This window comes from Poecilia latipinna, unplaced genomic scaffold, assembly GCF_001443285.1.
Source record: "Poecilia latipinna isolate Pla-1442-1.1 unplaced genomic scaffold, P_latipinna-1.0 Scaffold3097, whole genome shotgun sequence".
NCBI classification, from domain to species: domain Eukaryota; kingdom Metazoa; phylum Chordata; class Actinopteri; order Cyprinodontiformes; family Poeciliidae; genus Poecilia; species Poecilia latipinna.
In genome coordinates, this window is record NW_015115713.1 from 25,648 (window position 1) to 49,542 (window position 23,895).

At 36.6% G+C, this 23,895-nt stretch overlaps 1 protein-coding gene and 1 long non-coding RNA gene across 2 annotated transcripts in view; both read left to right on the top strand.

Moving 5' to 3' along the window:
* The window catches only part of LOC106940118 (rho GTPase-activating protein 12-like), a gene marked incomplete at its 5' end in the record, with an annotated part of 25,492 nt that extends 22,475 nt beyond the window's left edge, over positions 1–3,017 (top strand). Inside the window, 3 exons of the mRNA XM_015022760.1 lie at positions 58–192; positions 437–542; positions 1,518–3,017. Of these exons, the coding sequence (XP_014878246.1) occupies positions 58–192; positions 437–542; positions 1,518–1,692 (416 nt within the window). The remainder of the gene's footprint in view (positions 1–57; positions 193–436; positions 543–1,517) is intronic.
* Positions 3,018–9,093: 6,076 nt separating this feature from the next.
* On the top strand, positions 9,094–10,446 carry LOC106940119 (uncharacterized). Its single transcript, XR_001423004.1, has 2 exons — positions 9,094–9,237; positions 10,312–10,446. It is a non-coding gene; the product is annotated as an uncharacterized LOC106940119 (long non-coding RNA).
* The last annotated feature ends 13,449 nt before the right edge of the window (positions 10,447–23,895 follow it).

The following is a 23,895-nucleotide window of genomic DNA, read 5'->3' on the forward strand; positions in this document are numbered from 1 at the left end:
GCAGCAAAGGAGATTCTGTAAAGTGTTTTTTTTTATTTTTATTTTTTATTTTTTCAGATGAGAAGTTGAGCCTGTCGGACTCGAAGTGGGAGGACATCCATGTGACGACCGGAGCTCTGAAGATGTTCTTCAGGGAGCTGCCCGAGCCGCTCTTCACCTACGCTCTGTTCCACGACTTCGTCTCCGCCATCAGTACGCGTCACACAGCTACACTGCAAAAACACACAATCTTACTGAGTATTTCTGCTCTAGTTTCTAGTTCAGATATCTTTGTACACTCCAAATGAGACAAAACTAACTTGCAAATAACTTTTGAGCAACTTTTTTGTACTGCATGAGTGAGAGAAACTCATCAGAAACATTTTGTTTGTGCTGCAACCAGAATAACTCTGCAGTGGATACAGGTTTTGATGTTGTTTTTCTTCTTCTTCTGCAGAAATCTCGGACTACAGGCAGCGGGTGCAGGCCATCAAAGACCTGGTGAGGCAGCTGCCCAGGCCCAACCACGACACCATGCAGGCTCTCTTCAAACACCTCAGGAAGTAAGAAAGTCACACGTTTCACAGCTTATCCTTGTTTTATTACCCCACAGCAACAAATGGATGAAAGAATGTGGAAAGACTTCATGAATTGGATCTTATTTGATAAAGTCGTACATCTGCAGTGATGAGGAGGCGACATTTTTGATTTGCGTGTGAATAAAGTTCAAAGTTTGATTCCAGTATGAAAACAGGGAAAATATTTGTTTTTCCAAATGTGATTCAGTATTTTTCTTTCTCTGAATGCTGCATCATTTTCTGTTTTTCCTTGTTCACATCCTTCACTCCTTCCATTTACTTATTTCCTTCAATGTGTTCTTCTCTCCTCATTTTCCTTCATCCTGTCTTTTTTCTTCCTTTTCCCCTTTTGTTGTTTTTCCAACCTGCTTAGATTCCTTTCCTTTCTTATGCCTTTCATTCCTTCTTTGTGTGATTGTTCCCTTATTCCTCATTTAATGTTTCTTTCCATAATTTTTGTATTTCCTTCCTCCCGGTTTCTTCCATCCTTTCTTCTTTCCTCTTTGTTCCTTTTTTTGTATCCTATTTTCCTTCCTCTGTTGTTTCGTTGTTTGTTCCTTCTGTCCTTCCTTCCTTGCTTCCCATCTTCCTTCCTCTTTATTTGTTCTTTCCTTCCTTCATCACTTCTTTCCTTCCTTTGCTTGTTCCTTCTTTGTATCCTGTTTTCCTTCCTTCTCTTTTCTTCTTTCCTTTCTTCCTTGTACCCTGTTTCATTCTTCTTTTCTTTCCTTTCAGATTAGAAACAGAAACTGGAAGGTTACAGATTTAAAGCCTGTGTTGAAATCTCTGCTATAAATTCACTTTGTTTTATTTTACATTTTTAAACAATCAAGTTGAACTGAGACTTTTTGAAACTTTTAGAAACTCTGGAGGCCAAATGTGTCAGAACCCTGAAGTTATCATTATATGAGACAATAATAAAGGTTCTGTCTCCACGTTTCTACTCGTTTTCTTTCCCAGAGTGATCGATCATGGTGAGGAAAACCGCATGACCACTCAGAGCGTGGCCATCGTCTTTGGCCCCACGCTGCTGCGGCCCGAAACGGAGACCCTGAACATGGCTTTCAACATGGTTTACCAGAACCAGATAGTGGAGCTCATATTGCTGGAGTATGAGAACATTTTCGGCAGGTAGACGCCAGAATCGTTTCTCTTAATGCAGAGCTTTTTCCAACCTGGCGTCGCTGCTCACCGCAAAACATCGCAGAGCGACCAACTGGCCAACCACGTTCCTCCAGAGAAACGACCAAATAAACTTTTGACTCTTTGCACTTTTCAGTATCTCACTTTGTCCTGCAGCTGCATTTGTGCCACTTCACTGCGAAGGCGATGTCATCCTCGTCTAGACACTGGATTTCTTCTGACTGTGCAACAAACTGCACAGGCTGAGCGTAAATGGAGGAAGCAGCTTAAGTTGACTGTATTACAGATGAGGCGTCAGTATTGGAGATGTATGATGCTGAACGGGATCTGTGCACGCTGCGCTGTAAATCTCATCGCTTATAGTCACTCCTGTCACAAATCAAAACCAGACAGTGGTCTCACCTCAGCTTGGCTTTAGATGTTTATAAAATTAAGCAGAAATAAACCACAAAGTGATGGAGTGGGGAGAAAATTTTTAGGCTGTTTTTATTGTATTTTTTATTATTATTATTTTTGAATGTTTTCTGCCTCCTTTATTTCCCCCTGAATGTGCTTCTCTTTATGCTCCTGAGAAACAGAAAAAAAGGATGTTCTCCATATTATATCTGTTAGAACAAATCATCTCATACTGCAAAAACACAAATTCTAAACTATTTCTGTCTACTTTCTTTTGCAAATCTCTTAGTAGACTTAAAATAAGACAAAACTAACTTACTAGTAACTTTTTGCAAAGATATAGGAGCTTGTTTTATGTAAGTAATCCTTGAATCTCAATTAAAAAAAAACTGGCAGATCCCTATGTCATAACTGTATTATAACTGAAACAATCTGCCAGTGGAACCTGTACTTTTTTTAATATTAAGGAATCCTTTACCTTAAAAGTTGCTAAAAAGTTCATTTTAAGTTAGTTTTGTCTTGCATATTCCACTGAAATCTAGACAAAATCACTAAGATTTTGTGTTTTTGCAGTGCACGGCCTCGACTTAAAACAAAGGTACTCATCTGCTTCTTTAAGACTTAATAGACTAAAATATTTCAGCCTCTGAACACTGTACAGTGTTTATGTGTGTATGTGAACAAGAGGTGGATGGACAGTGAAGATTGAATGGACTTACTGACAATAAATTGTACAAATAGTAAAAGTAAGTTTGTATGCCTTGAGTGTTTATAACGTGGAGAGGGAGAAATCACTGTTTAGTGGTTTGTGTTGAAGCAACAGATGTGAGGGATGAGTCCATAAACTGGGAATGATGGTTTACATGTGAGTCAGTGACTATTGACTGCATTAAACTGGAATAAATACCTCTTAAGAAGAGATGTCACGTTGTAGGTTTGTTTTCTCAATGTTTGCATTCACACCAGCACTGTTTAATCCAACTCTAGTTTGCTTGTCTAGAAAGTCTGGTTCGTTTGGGGAGGTGTGAATTTGTATTTAAACTCTGATCCGCCTAAAAACTGAGGTTTCGGTTCGGTTGAAATAAACTCTGGTGCGGTTCGAATGCATATGTGAATGTGAAGCGGACCGGATACCTCTTCAAAAGCAGGAAGCAAACTAATGCGCAAAGCATTCTGGGTAAATGCAATCAAAACAAATGAGTCTAGGGCTAGCTAGCAGCAAAATTGGTTTATGACAAAAGAAAAATCTTCAAGCACTAAAGCATAATTAATAAATTATAAAACTACGATAAACATTTCCGAATTATTTATATGTGATACAGAACACCAGTTCTTGAAATAAATTGAAAAGTATGAGTGGACATGGAACCGGGGCACGGAACAGGTTGCACATCCTCCAATCAGTTGGTTGTTGCTGTGCAACAAAACAACCAATCACGGCAAACCCATCGCTCGCGAGCTCTTTTCCAACTGTTACGGTTTAGGAAGCTGACAGTTGGTTATTTCGGCCTTGTAAAAACTGGTTAATTAAAGCTATTATAAAACGTAACCATAGCTTCGTGTGGTGATATAGTATTGATCAGTTTGTTAGTTTAATAATGTCCCAAGGTTCAAAATTAACCGGCAAATATATGATTCGGACGGGATACCACCCGGCTAAGCTAACTTAGCTAAGCTAATTAGCAGTTATGGGTGAGCTACAATCTTCTCAGCAACTCTTGTTATACCAAAAAAGCAGGTGAGTGTTTCATTTTGTACACATTTAATTTATAACAATACAGTATGTTACATTTTTACAATATTACCAACACATTTTCTTCTCATCCGGTTTCCAATTATAGGAAGCTGAAGCCATCCTTTTTAGAAAGCAATTTGTGTCAGACATTGTTATACACCTGAATGGATAAATATTGTACCGTGACTAACTGAACTCCTATAATCAATCAGTTAATTTGAATTACAATTCTTTGTCTATTTAAGTTTAACACATATGTAAAAAGAGGAAAGTTGTCTAATTTACATATGAGCTGCAGCTCAGTATTATAGTTTAATATGAGTCACTGATAACCTAGAAATGTATATAAAAATGTGTGTCCACGAGAGACTCTTAAAATTACATTTGTTGACATATATATGTGTGCTTAAACAAAACATTCATGTTTAAATATATTCCAATGTGGCAGAAATGCACTTAGTAAGTACTTGTTTTTGCATCACAGTTGTAAATATTTAATATGAAAATATTCCCAGATAAAATAGCTTCATTTTTCTTCTTTTTTAAGCTATATCAACATTTGCACAACAGATATATAAACCCACCTTGTTAATAAATCAAAATATACTCAAGAGTATACCTGGAATTGATTTATGTTTTAAATTTAAATTTTTTTCTTTAAGTGAGGCAAAAGAGTAGATAGTAATATTGAAGTTTACATTAACTAGTTCTTAGCCCACTTTGGTGCAATGTTTTGAAGGTTAAACTCACAAGTAGATTCAATACCAGTTTCTATTATTAAAAAAACACATCGCAGGAATAAAACCATGGAAAAAACGTAGCTCATGGATTTTAATGAAATCTTTGATGTAGGGTCAGTGTTAAACCGTGATAATAAATTCTTTTATCTGTGAATACAAAGCGTTTTCAGAAGGCTAAGGGCTTTCTTCTTTATTCAGCTGTGCAAATATCTTCTGTGTTGTAGAAATTTTCAACATTTCACTGCAGCTTTTATGTGGCCCCTGGCATCACATCTGACTGCTCAATTCCACAGAAAAGAAATTTCTGCTCTTCACAAAATGCACATCAAATGTAATCACAGAAAATGTGCATCAACTATATAATTTAAAATCTCCAGAAACAGGAGCTATGAAAGAGAGGTATCTACTCATCGTAAAAGCTGAGGTTACACCCTCCTTCCAGAGAGTTCAGAGGAGCAGACGTGTGTGAAATTACGTGCAGCGGTCACATGAATTCAGGCTTCTCAGACAGCAAAGGGCAGCTGATATGATGTGGAGAGCAGCATTGAACATTAAAAAAGCACTGCATGTCAGACTCCGCTTCAGACAGACTGAAAAACACCATATGAGACTTTTTGTTCCAAAAAGGTTCCAACCTTTTATTTGTACTTTTGTCTCTGGTGCCGGTTAGCTGGAAAGTTGTTTTTCCTCTTTAAAGCTGCAGTAGTTCTACAAAAATGATTCTTTTTTTATGCACTTGTTAAAATTGACTCATAACACATAACATAAGTCTAGGGCTGGACTATTTGGATGGAAAATGTGTCGCAATATAATCGTTTCAGATCAGTTGATATCTGATTGATTAGTTTTTTTGTTTGTTTTAAATATCTTAAATACTACCAAACTAGTGAAGTAACCTTCCCTATTTTATCCAGTTTTCTACCTACTCCAGGCTGTAGATTTTTAAAATTTATTTTTAAGCAGTTATGAGGCACACTAGTGAAACCTTAAACTGCTGCTGTGCAAGTTACTCAGCAAGTTGTTGCTATGAAACCAAAGAATGAGTGAATTATTAGGAAACCAAAGAATGCGTGAGTTGCTAGGAAACCAAAGAATGAGTGAGTTGCTAGGAAACCAAAGAGTGAGTGAGTTGCTAGGAAACCAAAGAGTGAGTGAGTTACTAGGAAACCAAAGAGTGAGTGAGTTGCTAGGAAACCAAAGAGTGAGTTGATTCCACCAACCGGATAAAGTCTATCCTCTGCCTACATCGCCCAGAATGCTGTGCGATTCTGAATCGACCATAGTGAACATTCTATCAGACATATTATCCATTGATATTGACCACGTGTCTTTCGCGATACACATTATTGATTTATGATCCATCCCTACATGAGACAGATAATCTGTCTCCTGTAGCTGTCTCAAACTCCTCTGTCTCATCTCAGAGGTCCTACTGCCATCTGCAGAAATTCACCGCTCCCTGTCAGAAACAAGCAATGCATCAGCATATAGAAAATTGTAACTTTGCAAAAATTAATATTGCCATGATGATTGTGCAGCTCTGTGTATGTAATGTGTAAATGTTTCAAACTACCCATTATTTTTTTCAAGGTTTAATTATAATATTCTTACTTTTTTGTATTAATTTCTATTCAGTCTTTAAATTTCAAAAACACAAAATGTTACCAAGTATTTTTGGTAGAGTTAATGCTAATATCTTAGTACACTTGACATAAGACAAAAACTAATTTACAATTGAATTTTCAACAAGATATAAGAGCTTGTTTTAAGTAAATATTTTCTTAATATTGATGAAAAAGTTATAGTTCCATTGGCAGATTATTACATAACTTGTAACAAGACATTTTTCCCTTGTAGCTAGTGAAATAATCTGCCAGTGAAACTAGCCCATTTTATTTTATTTACTCAAAACAAGCTCCTACATCTGGCTGAAAAGTTACTTTCAAGTTAGTTTTGTCTTGTTTCCAAGTGTACTAAAATATTAGCACTAGAAACTAGACCAAAATTACTCTGTAATATTTTGTTTTTGCAGTGTATAGTTGAGTATTGGGTGTACAGTGCAGTGTGTGCTTAGAAAAATAAGTAAAGAACAATGTGTCCAGAATGATATCATGTCCTTAGAAAACGGGAAAACATCCAACAAATATCTGATACAGAATATTTCCCCAAGTGTCAGGAAATGTTCAGGCCACTTTAAAATGAAGGAATATTAAAGTTTGGGGAAAATATCTTTTACTTAATGAGTGCCAAAGTCATGTGTTTCAGACATTGAGGTTGATCTCTTTTGTCTCAAGGTCTGGATGGACTTCTTTTTTCCCATTAACAGAGTTGTGCTGAGCATGCAGGCTCTTTTAAGCTCTGGCCTACTTTAAACTGTTCCAGTTACAGAGTCACATCTGCAAAGAAGAGGTCACACGGCTACTTTTCCCTCAGTGTCGCTCTGCTGACTGAATACAGATTTACAGAGTTTGGGACGTCATTGGAGAAGCGAAGGACTTTCTCTGCACTATAATCACAGAATGGTGTTATACAGATGAAAAGGTCCTTTATGTAAATGTATTCATCATTTCCATATATTGCAAGTAAATCTGCAAAGACTACATTATCAACATAATATTAGGAATTCCAGTTTTATGGACTATTGTGATTACTTTTAACTCATTATAAGAGAAATAATCACAAATATTCTTAAAATTAATTCAACAAACAAATGAGTTAATAGTTGAATTTTAGAAGGTTTTGCAACAATGAATTTGTTGTTTTGAGATCATTTTCAAGTAATATAATGTAATAATAATAATGCAACAACATATTCTTAAAGTTCAATAAACTTTAAATACTATCGATCATTTAGCACTGAAACTGGATGACATTTTAAATATCCAAAATTCAAAAACAACAAATAAAATAAAGTATGAAGTCTCTGTTAACAAAATTGTCATTTAAAAAAGGGATATTTGACACCAAAGTGCAAGACTGACAATTATTATCATGTAGGTTTTGGTAGAAAGAGAGAAAAGAGAAAAACAATAAGTAGTGCAAATGGAAATTATTGATCTTGTTTTAATCTGTAATGTGATTTATTGATTATTGAGAACCTCATACCTTCTGATTTTAGTTAGCCTTGCTACGCTTGCTTGGGAAGCAAAACAGCTTGATAAATTTGACTGGAAGCCAGTCAGAAAGCAAATAACATTTCAATAAATTAGTTTAATTTATATTTTATAATAATGATTGAAAAATAGATTAGATTTTTTTTTATTAAAATATTAATTCATTTGTGATTAAAAATTTATTGGATAAATTTTTTTCCCCCCCATCTTCCTTGAAGTTTTCTGAGGCGCCCTCTGGTGGCCCCCCCAGGGGCCTGCAGCCCCCCACTTTGAAAAGCACTGGCTTAGAAGATTGCAACAGAGAAAACTTTAAGGATGCAAACTTGGTTCTGAAGAACTTAATCCACGATTTGAGCACTGACCTTGGAGAGTGTCCTGTGAAATATATTTTGCTAAATTTAGAGCATTATTACCAACTCTCGTCAACTCGGACCGTTCAGAATGAGCAGATTGTGTGCTGTCTTTGAAATTAGATAGCAACAGTTGCTATTGGTCGTCCACAGAGACGCCTGAGGCCCGGCGTCAGCCTCCATCAGTGGGGAGCATCATTAACCGGCTCTCTGAGGAGCTGCTTCCCTCCCAGCATCCGCTCCGCTTCACCCTCAGCGCTTTGTGGCCTTCGCTGATAAGGCTGGGCTAATATCTGTTCAGTCGCTGACTGCAAAGGAATGATAAACACAGGCTGAACCGCCGTCTGCTTCTTCACAACAGGAACGGGGATGCAGCTTAAAAATCCACTTAAACTCAAACCTTTTAGGATCTAATTAATCACGTCCGTCCTGTTAAAGTTAGTGCAGTAATAAAGTTTACTGTAAATGTAATTCAGAATTCAATACATGTGTTGTTTCTGTTGTTTTGTTTATTTATTTTGGATATGTAAAATGTCTTCCAGTGTTAAATGTTTGTTAGAAATTAAATTTTGAGAATGTATTCTCGCACCATTATGGTTTTAAAAGAACAGTATTATCAATTATCACAATAACGTCTGGGACAATTTGTCATCCCTCAAAATTTGGTAATGTGATATTCATTCACACATTTTATAAGCTAATGAAACTGATTCCATCTTTGGGTTTTTTAACAATATTATTATATTTTCATAACTCTGCAGCTCTACTATTTAGATAATGAGGCGTCTCACACTGTAGTGATTTCTGCTGCCAGTGTTTATATATGATGGCAATAAGAATACCGACCATAGGTCATCCACATATCTGCAGATGCAGGTCAACATATCTCGTTTGCTATCTTGAACTGCAAAATATCAGGAAAATATGTAATCTCTGCTGCTAAAATTGTCCAGCTACATTTCTCTTATCTGCTCTCTATTGAAAACAACCTTTGACATCATCTACCGTGTGTGCATTCATATTTTAAAAAGAGTTATTATTGTCCTCTTAAACAGCTAACTGAGGGTTTGACCTGCTGATGGTTGGAGTGACCTGAAGATCCAACAGCGGAGGAAGAGTGTGAAATCAACTGTTTACGGTACTTTGCTGAAACCCAACACATAAGACCCTCAGGGTCTTTTTTTTTCCCACCACGTTTGCAAAGTAAATATGTTTTTCTTTCAATATTTAAATGCAGCACATGTTTGGAGCCTTTCATGATGATTACAGTGCCTGTGCAGCCTAACAGGCGGGTTGCTTGCTGAATGAAACCATGGAGAGAAGTCTGGCTTTACATGCAGCCCAGCCACCCATCTGTGCGCTGATTTGACATATCGAATTTACCTTGAAAGTCTGTCAACTGCAGAGTTTGTGCAAACCAAACATATTCTGTTGTTTACCATTTTCACTATTCAGTGAGGGCCGCGCATCCTTAAAATGTCTGAAATTTCTTTTTAAAAACTAAGTTGGCCTTTAATCTGTTAAATATGTTAATCACAAGTCTTAAACTTAGTCTTGACAACGATTTAATGTTAAATGTTCTATTTATTTAAACATTTTTGTCAGTCGCACTCATGCAGTTTCACTGAGGTTGAGGCTACCCCTAACTAGCTACTATTACACCATTGCTAGCTAGCTAACTTTTTTGCATGTATTATGGGCAAGCTGCCTGGATGAGGTCCATACATTTATTGTGGAGATTTATTGTGGAATCTATTCATAATAATCCTGAAAAGGTTTTAAAAAGTATTAAAGTTGAGTTGGTAAAATCTGAAGAAAATTCATCTGTTTACATTTATGAAAATACCTGAAAATCGGAATTGGGTCACTTCAGGCTGCAGTGAGAACGCAGCCTTAGAGTCTGCGATGTCGCTCTTCGTTTCCTGTAATTGCTCTGAGTGCTGCATGGTTTGACTATATGGTGAATTGCTGGAATTTCCATTGATGGGAAATTAAACCTTTTTGCTGTAAAACGATTCTTCAAACTTCAGACTGTTTGGAAATGATCTTATAACTCTTTTAAAAATTCACAGGCATCAACCTTTGCTTCTCTAAGTTCACTTCTGATGTCCTTCTGCCTTGACGTTGTGTTAGCCCTACATCAAACTGCCAAACCTCCTGCATTTTACAGAGGCAAACCACTTCAGATCTGAGTATCGGGGCTCTCCGTTAGCAATTGTTTCCACAAGGCTTTGAGCTTTAACGATTACTGCTAACTGTGTGGGGATCTCTTTATAGATTGACCTGAGTGGCAGCAGCTCCAGGTTGTTAGCAGTCCGTATCTGTCTCCTGCTGGTTGGCAGAGATTGGACAGAATCAGCCTTTCAGAAGAAAGAAACTGCGAAACGTCGGGGTAAAGCCTCTCAAAAACATTATGAGTTTCCGCTGTGTGTTTAATTCCCGTAAAGGGCTTACTCTTGTCTGTCAGAATGAGCTGAAAACTCATCAAAAAATAATTTCCCCCTTTCCACCTGGATTTATCTCCCTGTTATCTGTTGAGAACGCATAAAGATACTGTGCTCTAAGTTGATGCTTTAAAAGAATCACAAATTTGTTTTTGTTTTTTGTTGTTTTTGTGGAAATAGCAGTTAGAAATTTATAAAAGTCTGTTACAGCATAAAAAATATCAGTTTCAGGAGATTTTTATTGAGTAAATTTGCATATTTCAGAGCTGTTAAAGTTGAAATACTTTGGAATACGAAATAGTGGGGAGAGTTAACCTTCTGGTTTTTATTTTTATATAGATTCTTAATTTAATTCATCATCATATTCTTTAAAATTTTTAACCTAAAAAATAAGCCTCTCTTTGTGTCAAATTACATGCAGGTTAATTTCATATGTGTCAAAAGTTTTATTTCAGTAATTTAGTACAAAAGGTGAAGCTAATATGTAATGTGTTTATAGTTGTTTATTTGAGTTTCTTGTACTTGTAGCCCATGACTCGCCTGATAGTAGAATTAGATGGAGTTGAAGGATTTACTCTGCCAAATTAAAATTTTTAGAGTTAATTGATATTTTAAAGATGCAGCTTAATTCTCTGTGCAGGATTGGTGATTTTAATGCTAAACAAGCTAAAAAGTGTGTAATTATCCCTCCTTTTACAGGATTATTTCATAAGAAACCATATTTCACTGCACATTGTTCCTCCGTTGTTGAGTCAGTTTTCTTTTCAGACAAAGCCCATAATTGCTAAACAATCCAGCTTTACCAGATTAAAAACAACGAGGTTCATGTCTCCTAACCATTTGACTCCCTTGTTTGGTATTTCTCTCCACTCGGAGCAAAGATCCCAGCTTTCTTTTTGGCATTTTGCTTTGTTGACTGACAGCAGAATGGCAGTGTTGCAAAGTTAATGAGATTTATCCTCAAAGGCCAGTCTGCTGATCCACAGCGATGCTGTGACATTTCTCCCACTGTAGATCGATCGATAAGTGGTCACACCGTCCTCACAGGACAAACATGGAAAACAAAACTCAAACTCCAGATTACTCCTGTGAAAGGAAACAAAGAGCAAAATATGGAGAGTACCAGAGCAGGTTATTTTGTTCTTATGCCTCCAGACACATGTAGATTTTTATAACTTCCGGGAGGCGTTAGAGTGTCTTCATTTTCAAATTATTGTCCAGTAAAAGAGGAAAAGTAGACCTGTGATCTTATTCCGCAGTGGTGGGAGAGTTTTGCTTAATTTGGTAGCTTTGAGCTTCCTCAGAGTCATTTCACAACAAACTTTCTGTTTTGAAATGGACACAAATGTTGAAACCGGGGCTGGACGATATGATGTTGTATCACAATAACTTTTTTCTATCATTCAATATCGATATATATATCATGATTAGGCCAATTGGGCCGGTGTAAGAAATTTAGGTAAAAATATTACAGTATATTGATTACAGTTGTAAAATGTGTTTGTTTTCTTTAGCATGCATATGTAAACTTTTCGCAATAACAAATTTTGCTGGTCGATAAATTGTCTCAGAAGTTATTTCAATAAATTATAATGTTGTTTGGAAGCCATTTTATAATACAAAAACCCATTATCAAAGATTAATACACTTTAAATACTAATGAACATTTAACACTGGAGCTGGAAGACATTTTAAATATCCAAAATAAACTAAACGAAACGAAAGAAACAACAAATAAAATTAGTCTAAAGAAAAGTCATTCTTCAAAAAAAGTTGAGACCAAAACAGCAGACTGAAGAGTTTTATCATCCAGTTTTTAGTAGAAAAAGAGAAAAACAATAAATCATGCAAATGAAAATTATCGAGCTTAATTTATATGATTAATTGATTTATTGTTTATTAACAGGTTGAACTTCACCCGTTGACCTTTTCTTGCCAGAGCCTCCGCACGACTTTTTCATACCTTGAAATTGGTATAAATATATATTATAATCATTGAGAAAGATTACAGCACTGAGGATTCAACAGCTAACAATAGAAACCATATTATCGATGTCTGCTGGCCGAGGTACTGATACAGATCATTGCTGAAAAATATATTCAGCTGTGTGTGTGTGTGTGTGTGTGTGTGTGTGTGTGTGTGTGTGTGTGTGTGTGTGTGTGCGTGTGCGTGAGAGTCAGGCATTAATCCAGACAGTTTCTCCAGCATGCCTGAGGCTGCAGCTGTCTCCATCAAGGACAAATCGAGGAAAATAATAGCAGATTAGCATAAAGCGTCAGGAATCAGCCGTTTGTCTCCACATTTTGCAAAAGGAGAAATATGCATTTAATGAAAGAAATCACTGCTGCAAATGCTTATGAACGCCATTCAACCCTGAATAGGTATTATGGTGTGTTTTTTTCTTTGCTTATAAGACACTGGTGGTACCTGGACCTTGATTTTTAAAACCTATGACTGAATCATGCAGCATCTGCTAACAGCATGCTGGATTAGATCACTGAGCTCCCTGCTCCGCTGGGAGAGCGTCGAACGCTGTGATTTTACATGCTCTGTTAAGTTTGTCCACCCTGTCAGCTTTAAGCCTCGCTGCCTTGCCTGATTACCTCCAACAAGTTCCACTTCTTCAGTCATTTGGTGTTCTGTTGAAAAACATCTCACGCTTTGATTTTCTCTCTCATTTACATAAATGCTTCCTATTTAATCCCGTTAGCGTTCTGTTTGAAGTTCTACTTTGATTAAAATGTTGTACTTTTTTAAGTACTCTCCAAAGTCCAACGTAGAAAATCTGAGGAAATATAGATGGATCACATCTGTCTGCAGAGACAGAAGATGTTTCTGTTGTTGTCGTTTAAAAGAAAATGACATTGTTCTCTGTCAGTAATCTGTGTTTGACTGTATCCTGCCAGACAAGCAACAAAACACTTCTGAAAATCACCAGAGTGTGAATTCAAGCAAGGGATTCCTTTGACTGCATGTTAACAGGTTTAGCTGAGGAGACAGGGAGAGAGAGAGCGAAGCTTTCACTCTGAGTTATGTTAATTTGCAGAAGCTGTTTCCAGTAATCTTCTCCATTGTAGTTTGTGGTGTAATTGCTCTGCTGCTTGCTGCTGATAAACGTGGAGAAGAGTCCAGTCTCCTCTGGATTCTATCAGGAAACCGTCAGGCTGAAAATGCTGGCTGAACCCGGCAGCCAGGAGGCTGCTTTAGCATCTGCACTCTGTCGCCTTTGTCTCTGCAGCAACAAGGTGATGCAGCATGTGAGAAGAAGACAGAGACACGGTGTACATTTAGGACGTTCTCAAATATTAGAACGAATGGTCTCAGATGTCAGATGACAAACAAAAAGCAATCAGACCTCTGATGAAAAAATCTCAGAAAGAAAGGCATCAGACAAGAAGATCTCAGCAAAAACAGTTTCAGACGAAAAAGTCTCAGGAAGAAAGGCATCAGATTAAAAGCTTTCAGAAAAAAACAGCTTCTAAGGAAAAATGGCTTTGGATGAAAAGGTCTAGGAAAGAAAGGTATCAGATTAAAAGCTTTCAGCAAAAACAACTTCAGACAAAAGGTCTCAGAAAGAAAGGCGTCTGAGAAAACGTCTTAAGAAAGAGCAACTTCAGCAAAAATGGCTTTGAATGAAAAAGTATCAGCAAAAACAACTTAAGACAAAAATGTCTCTGGTCTTTTTTTCCTTTTCCATTTTGTCATATTACTTCTGGAAGAGTCCAAGGTGGTAAAACTAGTATAGGTGTTGCTTGGCTTTCTTTCTGAGACCTTTTCGTCTGAAGCCATTTCTGCTAAGACTTTTCCTACTGACGCTGTTTAGTGAGAGGCCTGATGGCTTTTTATCCTTGCTCTGACATCTGATTCCGTTTGTGTGAGGATAAGGATCTAAACTATACACCGTACAGAAGCAGCAGACTGAAATATACATCCGCACCTTATTGTCCAAATACGTCCATGCAGCTTGCTGTGCGCTCTTATCTGCAGCAGCTAGCGGTACCAACAGTGAGATCATCCCAGTGGTAGTAAAACCCACTAACTGACATAGATCTGCTCCTCTGCTAGTTCAGATTGGTGAAACTCTTTGTTCACTTTGAGACCTTTCAAAAATTTTCTCTAAGGCTCAATTTTGGTGCCTTAGATGCATTTTTGGTGCTCAATTTTGTTTTTTTTTTTTTTTAGTTAGTTTGTTTTTTCTTTCCTACTCCTAATTAAATCCAACTGTAATCTGACTTTTATGTGAACGGTTTACAACCCCCAAAGTGGCCTGCAGGCACTGAAGAAGTATGTAGACCTTGTACAGCGACAGTCTGTTTACAGTAATGTTTAGTTCGCTTTAATCGGACTCTTGTTAGTTTGCCTTGAAAGTTCGATTCATTTGGGAAAGTGTGAATGCAAAATCGAACTCTGATGCGGACTAAAAAAGCCAACTCTGGTCCACTTACAAACCTCGGTCTCAGTTTGGTTGAAGTGAACTCTGGTGCGGTTTGAATGCATATGTGAACGCTAAGTGGACCATAGACCGCTCCAAAAGCAGGAAGTGGACTATAACGCAGGGCATTCTGGGTAAATACAGCCCAAACAAATATGCTAGTCTAGCACTAGAGGGAGAAATAGTTTGTGTCTTATTACCAAAGACAATCAAATAATCCTACAACCACTAAAATCTAATGCTGCGCTGTTTCCTTCAGTGGTTCATGGTGCAGCACCCCCACTGGCGAGGAGGGGAACAATTCAGAGTAATTAAACTGAAATCTTACAAAGTAGTTAAAGTATGGAGGGTTTCTCCTGGCAAAGTTTTGTGTCTTTTTAATTATACTTGCAAAGTTTTCTTAGAGAGTTGGACTTCTACAAAAATTCAAAGTTAAAACTACGACCTGATAAGAAAGATATCACAAAGTGATAGCAAAAACCATTTTTGTCAGCCTGTAATTGACTGTTTTGATGCTTGGTTGGCACAATTTGCTAAGCTGCTTAGCTCACAAAATCCATTATTGCTCCTTGTCAATGCAGAAAATATTCAGTAACTGAGTAAGCAGCATTATGTTGTGTGCCCAGTCAGTGCAGGAATAAAGCAATGAGATTTGTGTACTAGGATAATAAACATGTCTGAAATAATCCGGCCCAGCTCTTGAAATTGTAAATCAGAAATTAATCTTGTGTTTGCAAACTGTGAATTACTTTATGTCCTTGATTGTTTTTTATGGCAAATCTTATAAAATATTAGATTTCCAGGTACCACCATTATAACCAACATACAAAATACCTCATCGCCATGGTTACACATCATAGCAACCAAGAGCAAAAATCCTTTTAGCTGCATCCAAAACCAGAGGGAATTGTTGTCCAAACACGCAAGACCTTAACCAAAACAATTATGAACAAAAGTCAACAAACAGAACAAACAAATAGAGCTACTCCAACAGACTACCATAGTACTTGAACTGGCCTATCCAAAGTCCTGACCTAAATTCAATTGAGTATGTTGTGGCATGACCTGAACTGATTAAAATTATTATTTATCACTGAAAAACCCTCCAATGTGGCTGAATTAAAACAATCCTACAGAAAAGAGTGGGCCAGAAATCCCACAAAATGTTTTTCTCAACATATATTTTTCACAAAGTGTTAAATTAGTTTGATTGGCTTCTTTTTCTTTACTAAAATTCCAATTTCAAAACTGATTACCATATTTAGTCACTGCATATTGATCTGATGCTAAAGTGTTTTGATGATCTGACCATTCTCACTTTATTTGTCCAGTATCTGATACTTAGACTCGAAGGATTATATTTTATAAATGGGCAAATATTAGCTTAATTTGTCATCCTATCTGTCAAAGTTTGAACAAAAAAAATATAAACCAGCTAAATGGAGGGAAATAAGTTTGAAATAATTTTCTGATTTTGTAGTTTTTTTTTTTCATTTACAGGAAATACTATGAAATATACAGAGATTAAACAGACCACAGAGGAATAATTATATCTAAACCAATTGAACTGATTGATTTTATTTCTCCCGATAGAAGATAGAAAATACAGCAAAATATGACTTGATTACATTTTGCATAGTTTTTGATTGACATTTAAACCCATTTTTTAAAGATTCTGTGAAGTTTTATTTTCCTGTCAAGTTGTGTTGATCAAAACTTTAAATTATCTCAGTAAATCATAAACACTGCAACTTTCAAGATGAAAAGGAGCAGAAACCTTCTGCAGACAGTTCAAAGGGAAGCTGGTGTGTTTTTATGGAGTGCTTTTGTAAATATATCATCAGTAAAATCCTCACACCTGTGAAGTAAAACTGCAGTAATTGATATCTACGAGTTTTAGAGCTTCAGATTTTAGGGACAAGCTGTCACCCACTGAAGATCAGAGTATCAGTCTGAACCTTTAGTTGTTTAACCCTTGGCCGTAGAGGTCTATGGAAAATGATACGAGTGTGGGGTCGGTTGGTCACCATTTCAACACACAAGGGTTAAAATTAAGTAAAAAGAAAAAGTGAAGAATAAAAAACTTATTAGTGTAAAAAGTCCAAGTTATGTTAAAGTGTTCTAAAAATTATTTATTTTAATTATGGGAGACACTGCCAAACTGTTCAGTATGTACTATAGAGTGCTAATTTTAATTCAAAATCAAAAACACTTTATTGATCCCAGAGGGGAAATTAAATCAGATTGGTGCATAGAAACAGAAGATAAAACATTTATAAATACACGAGTCTCATTGAGTAAAATTAGGTTTTTATTTTCCAGTACCCTCTGGCTTTTCGTGATTCTGCAATTGAGGAAATTCACACAAAATCAACAGACACCTGCATTTTTTCAAATTGTTGCACAGCTCTGAGTAAATTGTTAGTTTTCTGCAAATATAGTGAAAACCATTGAGTTTAAGTGACTGCTAACACTCACCTGCGACAATTTGTCTAGTGAGAAGTATAAGTGGAAGTCGTACTTTTGAAAATCAATATTAAGGAATTACTGACTTAAAACTAGCTTCCATTTTTTGCTGAAAAGTTACGTGTAAGTTAGTTTTGTCTTATTTCAAGTGTACCAGAAACTAGACCAAAAATATTTGGTAAGATTTAATGTTTTTGCAGTGCAGTTCATGAAACCAAGTGTTTTTTCTTAGTTTGTTGTTGTTGTTGTTTTGTTTTTTGTTTTTTTGAGAGGATGTCGATGCTTCAGGACGTTTTTTCACCTTGACTGACCTTTTCCCCCCCCGAGACCTCTGCTAAATTGACTGTCGCCTTATCAGGTGAGGACATGTACGGGAGCTGCAGCGGCCAAAATACTACACAAACTAATGTATTGTCTTTGCAGCTTCCCGACATCAAAAATTCATTGCCTGCACAGGGGTAAAAGAAGCTACTTACCAGCAAAACACTGGTAAATGAAGCCAAAGGATATTAAAGTAATGAAGCAGTTCAGCGAGTCTCCAGACCTCGATCGTACAGAAATGTGAAGAAAGGAAGTTGCCTCAAAGAAATTCAATGTTTTGTAGTTTTTGTAACGTCGTGACCCACTTGGCCTCCTGCGCTGAGTTCAAACTTCGTGTCCAACTATAAGAAACTTCTCCCTGCTGTGCTTGTAAACAAACATTTCTCCACCAAGTACTAGGTCAAGTTTTGCTTTAGGGTCAAATTCTGTTTTCACTCACAGATATGCAACTGGAGTTTTTTGTGAAATTATAAAGATACAGATGTTTTTTTTTCAAAGGGAGCAAACTTGAAAGGTCAGATATTCATTTCCGCCATTATACAAAACACAGCAAAAAAAGCTGTGAACTGTTGAACCTGAAACAGACAACATCCCCTGTGAAACTATCAAGCCTCGCAGTCTGAATATCTCATTCTCTGAAAAAGTGATTTTCAAATAAGAGATGATGCAAAACTAAAGCAAACAAGCACTTCTCCCCAACAAGGGACAAAATCTATCGCTGTGCATAGAGCTCACTCTAAAAGAAAAAAATATATGTATATAACTTGACTAAATACAGGGGTTAAGGTTTTGCTGTTTCTTTTATTTTGTTATAGAAGTATAGAAGACTTTAGGGAGTTGTATGAGATGTCTGTTGTGTTGGAAATTAAGTGATTTAGGAAGCTTGTGCAGTGATTGAAAAATCAAAACAAGCTCAATAATTTTCACTTGAATGATTTATCATTTTTCTCTTTTCCTTCTTTTTTCTGCTAAACACTGAATGATTAAAAAAAGTCAACATAAGACTTTTTTGAATGAGTCCAAATAATTAGAAACTCTGAAAGCAGTTTGTCAAACCAGATAGTGGCTTTGTCGCGCTTACATCACTAAACTGTGGAAACCCCAGGAGAGAATTGGTGAAAAAAAACCCCTGATTTTTCAAAACTTAGATGTTCAAAAACCAAAAGTTCGATAAATCAATAAAAGTTGATCTACAGCCAGCCTTAGTCTGCTTCACTCAGTTGTTTCATCCAACCTTTCTTTTCACATTTTTCCACTATTTGCTTGAATGTTTTCATTCTTGAATGTCTGTCAGATATGAACAATCTCCTTCCATCGCTGATGCTAGACACTTCATCGGCATATTTATCCTAGATAATGTAAGCACACACTCGAGTCTGATAGCTATCACTCTGGGAAATTATCAGCAACCAATAAAGCGTCTGTGTGCTGTACAATTAAACAATAAGCAACTCCACTAATGAAAGGTTTCCTGGAGCCCCAGACAAATTTGCTGCGACAGAGGCTGGTCGTCTCCAAGGACTTCTCTGTTATTGGAAAACAAAACTTTTGCAAAGGTTCAAAATGTCCCAGAACAGGAAGTCCAAGGTCATTTCATCACGGTAACAACAAAAACAACATGAGGTGTTTGGATCCGATGGGACGGGGATTTGTTCCATGACTTGAGCCCGTTGAGGTGGACGTGTGTCCTTGGCTAGACTCCCGTTTCTTTGTCTTAGCAGGATGAACAGTGAGCTCAGCTGCCGAAACTCCGGCTGGATTTGCGGAGACTCTTGGGAATTAAAACTACTTTGTGTTGCTGTAACTGTGGATTATAAGAAACTGCTCTGAATTGCAGATTGTCTTAATCTAAATTCAATGCGTTTTTTGGGAACAGTCCAGGGTTGCCTCTCAGTTTTCTGCTGCAGCAGATTAAAACAATTTGTTGCTCTGTTGAACAGAAGAAGGATGATAACTTATGCAATCCTGCTTTCTGCCTAATGAAAAGAAGGCTTATATCATTAGTTATTGCAAACTTTACATAATACATAAAATCTCAGGCTGTAACTTTCTAGGAACTTATTGCAATGCAAAGTTAAAGAAACTAAATCTCTAAATAAAAGCCTTTTCATTTTAGTCAAGGAATAATATCAAGTCATTTGGACTCAAGTCAGATCCCTCCAAACACTTTGAACTTCTTTTTTGTTCCTACTTAACTTTGTCCAATGCTAGATGAGAACGTCAAGATTTTCCATATTTATGTTGAAACTTTTACTTTTAGGGTGTTTTCTTTCCTGATAATCTCGTTGACTCGGTTCGATTGGGGACCAAAATTGTTACCTTTTTAGCTGCTGTGGTTCTCTTTCACACTGGACTATGTCAAACCTGTTCCCCCCCTTGCCTATGGTGGCGCTATACCAAGAACCACAGAAGGAAAAAAAACGCTAAAACTTCTGAAGAAGACACTGAGCGCACCCTCCTCCACAAAATGTAAACAAAAATGGAGTAGTGTCAGATTTTAGTGGTTGTAGGATTTCTCTTTTGTCTTTGGCAAAAAACCTTGAGACATTTTTCCTGCTGGCGCTAGTTAGCGCATTTGTTTTGGTTGCATTCAAACCAAACCAGAGTTCACTAGATACTGACTTGAATATTGATGCAATATCCACCATTTTATTCACTTATTGTGTGTTACATATTTTATTTCTCATTATTTTTATTGGTTTTTTGAGAATATTTTTGCATCAACACAAGGAAAACAAATTATGTTGATCATTATTGATTTGTAAAAGTAATAAACATCCAAGCGAGTGAATACTTTTTATAGAAACTGCATATCCCTGAAAGAAATCTGTATTTGGATGTAAATTTACAGGGCAGTTCCTGCAGAACTTGCACTAATTATGAGAAAAACAAAATGGACATTCAGTCCCAGTTAATTAGCTCCTTTTGATTGTTAGTGTAACCCAGTGAGTCATTCAGCTGCAGCATAGCAGCACCACACAGCATGCAAATGCCTTCAGGCAAACCCCTAGTTTAGTCAAAACTTTCCAGTAATAGAATAAGCAAATCTTTGCTTAAGGCTTAAATAGGCGAAGCCCCATGATCCTGCAAGGACTCCAAACAGTAACATGAATGTACACAGTCAGTACTAAATATTACTGGATATTTTAAAAACTGAAAACCCTGCTGGGGGCTGTCATTTATGAGAAGTTTTACAATAAATACACATTGTTAGCTGCTGTTGTCTACATGCAAATGCCACTTTGTCCACCTGAAAAGAAATCCCTTAAAAAAATTCAAGACACTTTTCACTTGCAAATTTACAAATGCAGCTTACTTTCTTCTGCATGAACAATAACCTTAATTAACGGCAGCATTCTGGGCTCAAAACAAAAAAAATAATGTAAAATGGACAATGAAAGACTAATTCAACAAATCAGCATTTGAGACCTTTGCGGAATGAGACTTTGTGTCCATGCAGCATAGGCTGAATCAGTGATCTACACTTCAGAGATGGTTGTATCTGAGTGGAAAGGCACTTTACAAACATTCGCTGCTGTTTTTAAGGTGACATCTTTCCCTAACATGGCTCTGCATTTTTACAAGAACAAAATGCAGAAATACATTTGGCAAATATTACAAGTCCATTCTGAGAAAGAAGAAGGCGAGAGTAGTGGGCAGTCGTAGACTTGATGATGTGAATATGAATGTGGTGAGACTACTTAAACTGCAATGTGTTTCCCTACACACTATGATGCAATTTATGGTTTTAACTGGTACTTTAAATTCACTTTTAAGTAAAATACCTGTTCTCCAAAGTTTCCAGAACTGAAATTTCCTGGTCACTGAGAACAAAACTTAAATTATTGTAATTGTTTTCTGGCTTAAAACAGACATGAGCTCCGATCTTATATCAGTTTTAATATTAATACTATTAATCTTACTGCGTCTGTTTTGACATTTGGTGTTTCCCTCTGAACCAGAGACATCCTGTTGTCCCATCTGTTTAATGAAGTCTACTGGGAAACATGGGATTGTCTCATTTTAATCTTTTTGTAGACAAAATCTGCTTCTGACACTGCAAGGAAACCGGACTCACCACTGTTTGCCGAAGTGATCAGGACTTAAAAAAAATCTGACTTCCAAGACAAATGGATGCAGCAACTTTACCCGTTCTGTGTTTTTGTTTTTGTTTTTATTTTTATTTGTCCTTCCATTGAATGTCTGAAGTAGAAATCAAACATGGAGAACCAACATCTGGCTTTATCAGAACAACAATCCAGAGAAACCCCACTAGTTTATAAATTATGGAGTACTTGTTATTATTAAACATGGGGAACCAGTATATTTTTACCTTTTTGTCTTTCTTGTAAAGCACTTTGAACTGCCTTGTTGCTGAAAATGTGCTATATAAATAAAATAAAATTACCTTACCTTACCTTTGATTAATATATTTTTCTTTTTCACTTTTTAAAATTTCATCAAGCAGCATATTATGTTTGGATCATCAAAAAACACTGCAAAAACACAAAATCTTACCAAGTAATTTTTGTCTAGTTCACAATTTTTTATTACGCTTGAAATAAGACAACACTAACTTGTAAGTATCTTTTCAGCAAGTTACTGAAAACGAAGTTTATTATAATTCTTTAATATTGATGAAAAGTACTAGTTCATTTGGCAGATAAATTTACACAGATTAATTAGATTAATTTTATTTAAAAAAAATATAATAAATAAAATAATAAATAAAATTCTTGTAAATGAGACCTTGGAGCTCATCCTGTATAAATAAAAGTCAAATAATAATAAAAAAGACAGTGTAATAATAATTTCTCAAATATAATTTATCTAGTTTTGCACCAGCTGCTAAAATGCACAAAGACTCTCTGAAGTTAGGAGGGCTGAGGGATTTCTCTGCTGGGATTTTCTACCTACTGGGAACATGTGTTCTACAAAATGTACAAAAACTTTAGATGAAAGCATCCGGAAAACATTTTTTTTTTGGTTCTGTTTTCTTGTTCACTTCCAAATCTCCCATCAGGCGAGAAGAGAACGTGGAGGAGAGACAGAAACAAGGGCAGAGAAAGAAGAATCCACTGAGGGGCATGAGCGCGAGGCAGGAGAAGGAGAAAAGCAGCATGTTGAGCACGACTCTCTCATTATAAAGGTCGTTTATGGTTCTAGCCTCCAGACGCTGATTAATAACATCGTTTAGATAAAAAAGCAGCTTAACTGGGGACCTGTGCATTAAAGCTGAGAACAAAATAAGGTCGTCAAGGAGAGGAAAAAGTTTGTGCAGTTAAATTCAAATCTTATCTTTAAACAGTCAGAGTAGAAAAAAGTCTAGATTAGTTGTGTAATTAGTAAAAGCCTTTGTGAGGCTTCAGAAACTAATTGTAAAAATGTTGGATGTTTATCTTCTGTTGTAGGAAAATTAATGTTCTGTTTTAATTTCTGTATTTTTCGCTTCGCTCTCTGATCTGGAAATATAAATCCCGGCTGTTTATTCAGTCCCAACTTTTCCCAATATCGTTTGTCTGATTTAATAAACCTGCTTGACTCTTTTCTCATTCAGCGGCGCACCTGGCTCAGTTTAAAATTTAATTTCTCCTCTCGGCAGCATTCATTATGTTGGTAATTGGCCTGTTTCTTTATTAGCTGACTTTGCCTGCAGCTCAGAGAGCGGAACAGAGCTGCGGCCGGCTTGTTAATAGGAGTTCAGAGCGAGGGATCAGCAGACTGCTGCTGCTGCTGCTGCTGCTGCTCTGCTCGGTTCACGCATGACGTCAGAGACATGTCGCTTCACAGCAGGAAACTCGTATGTCACCGTTTGTCAGTAGTCAACCTCTTTCATACTGCGAGACTTAGCGTGACTCAGTGCTGTAATTGTTTTATCAACTTCCATGTTGGTTTGCAGGAATCGACAGAGAACACGCCTGAGGGCTCCTGCTCCGTTTACTTAGAGAATTAGTGTATAGCTTCAAAACAACATGACATTAAATGATAATGCACATCTTTTATGCTAAACATACCACAGTTCAGCGTGACTTAGATGTGACTTTATGCACTTAACGGTTACAGTGTACCGATACCCTAAGATGCATTAATATGTGGAAGCTGTCTTAGTACTACTGTAAAAGCTAGCATTACTGGTCCTCCATTATGTAGTTCTCATGATTTTTTTTAACTTTATTTCAAACAAATAACATTAACAT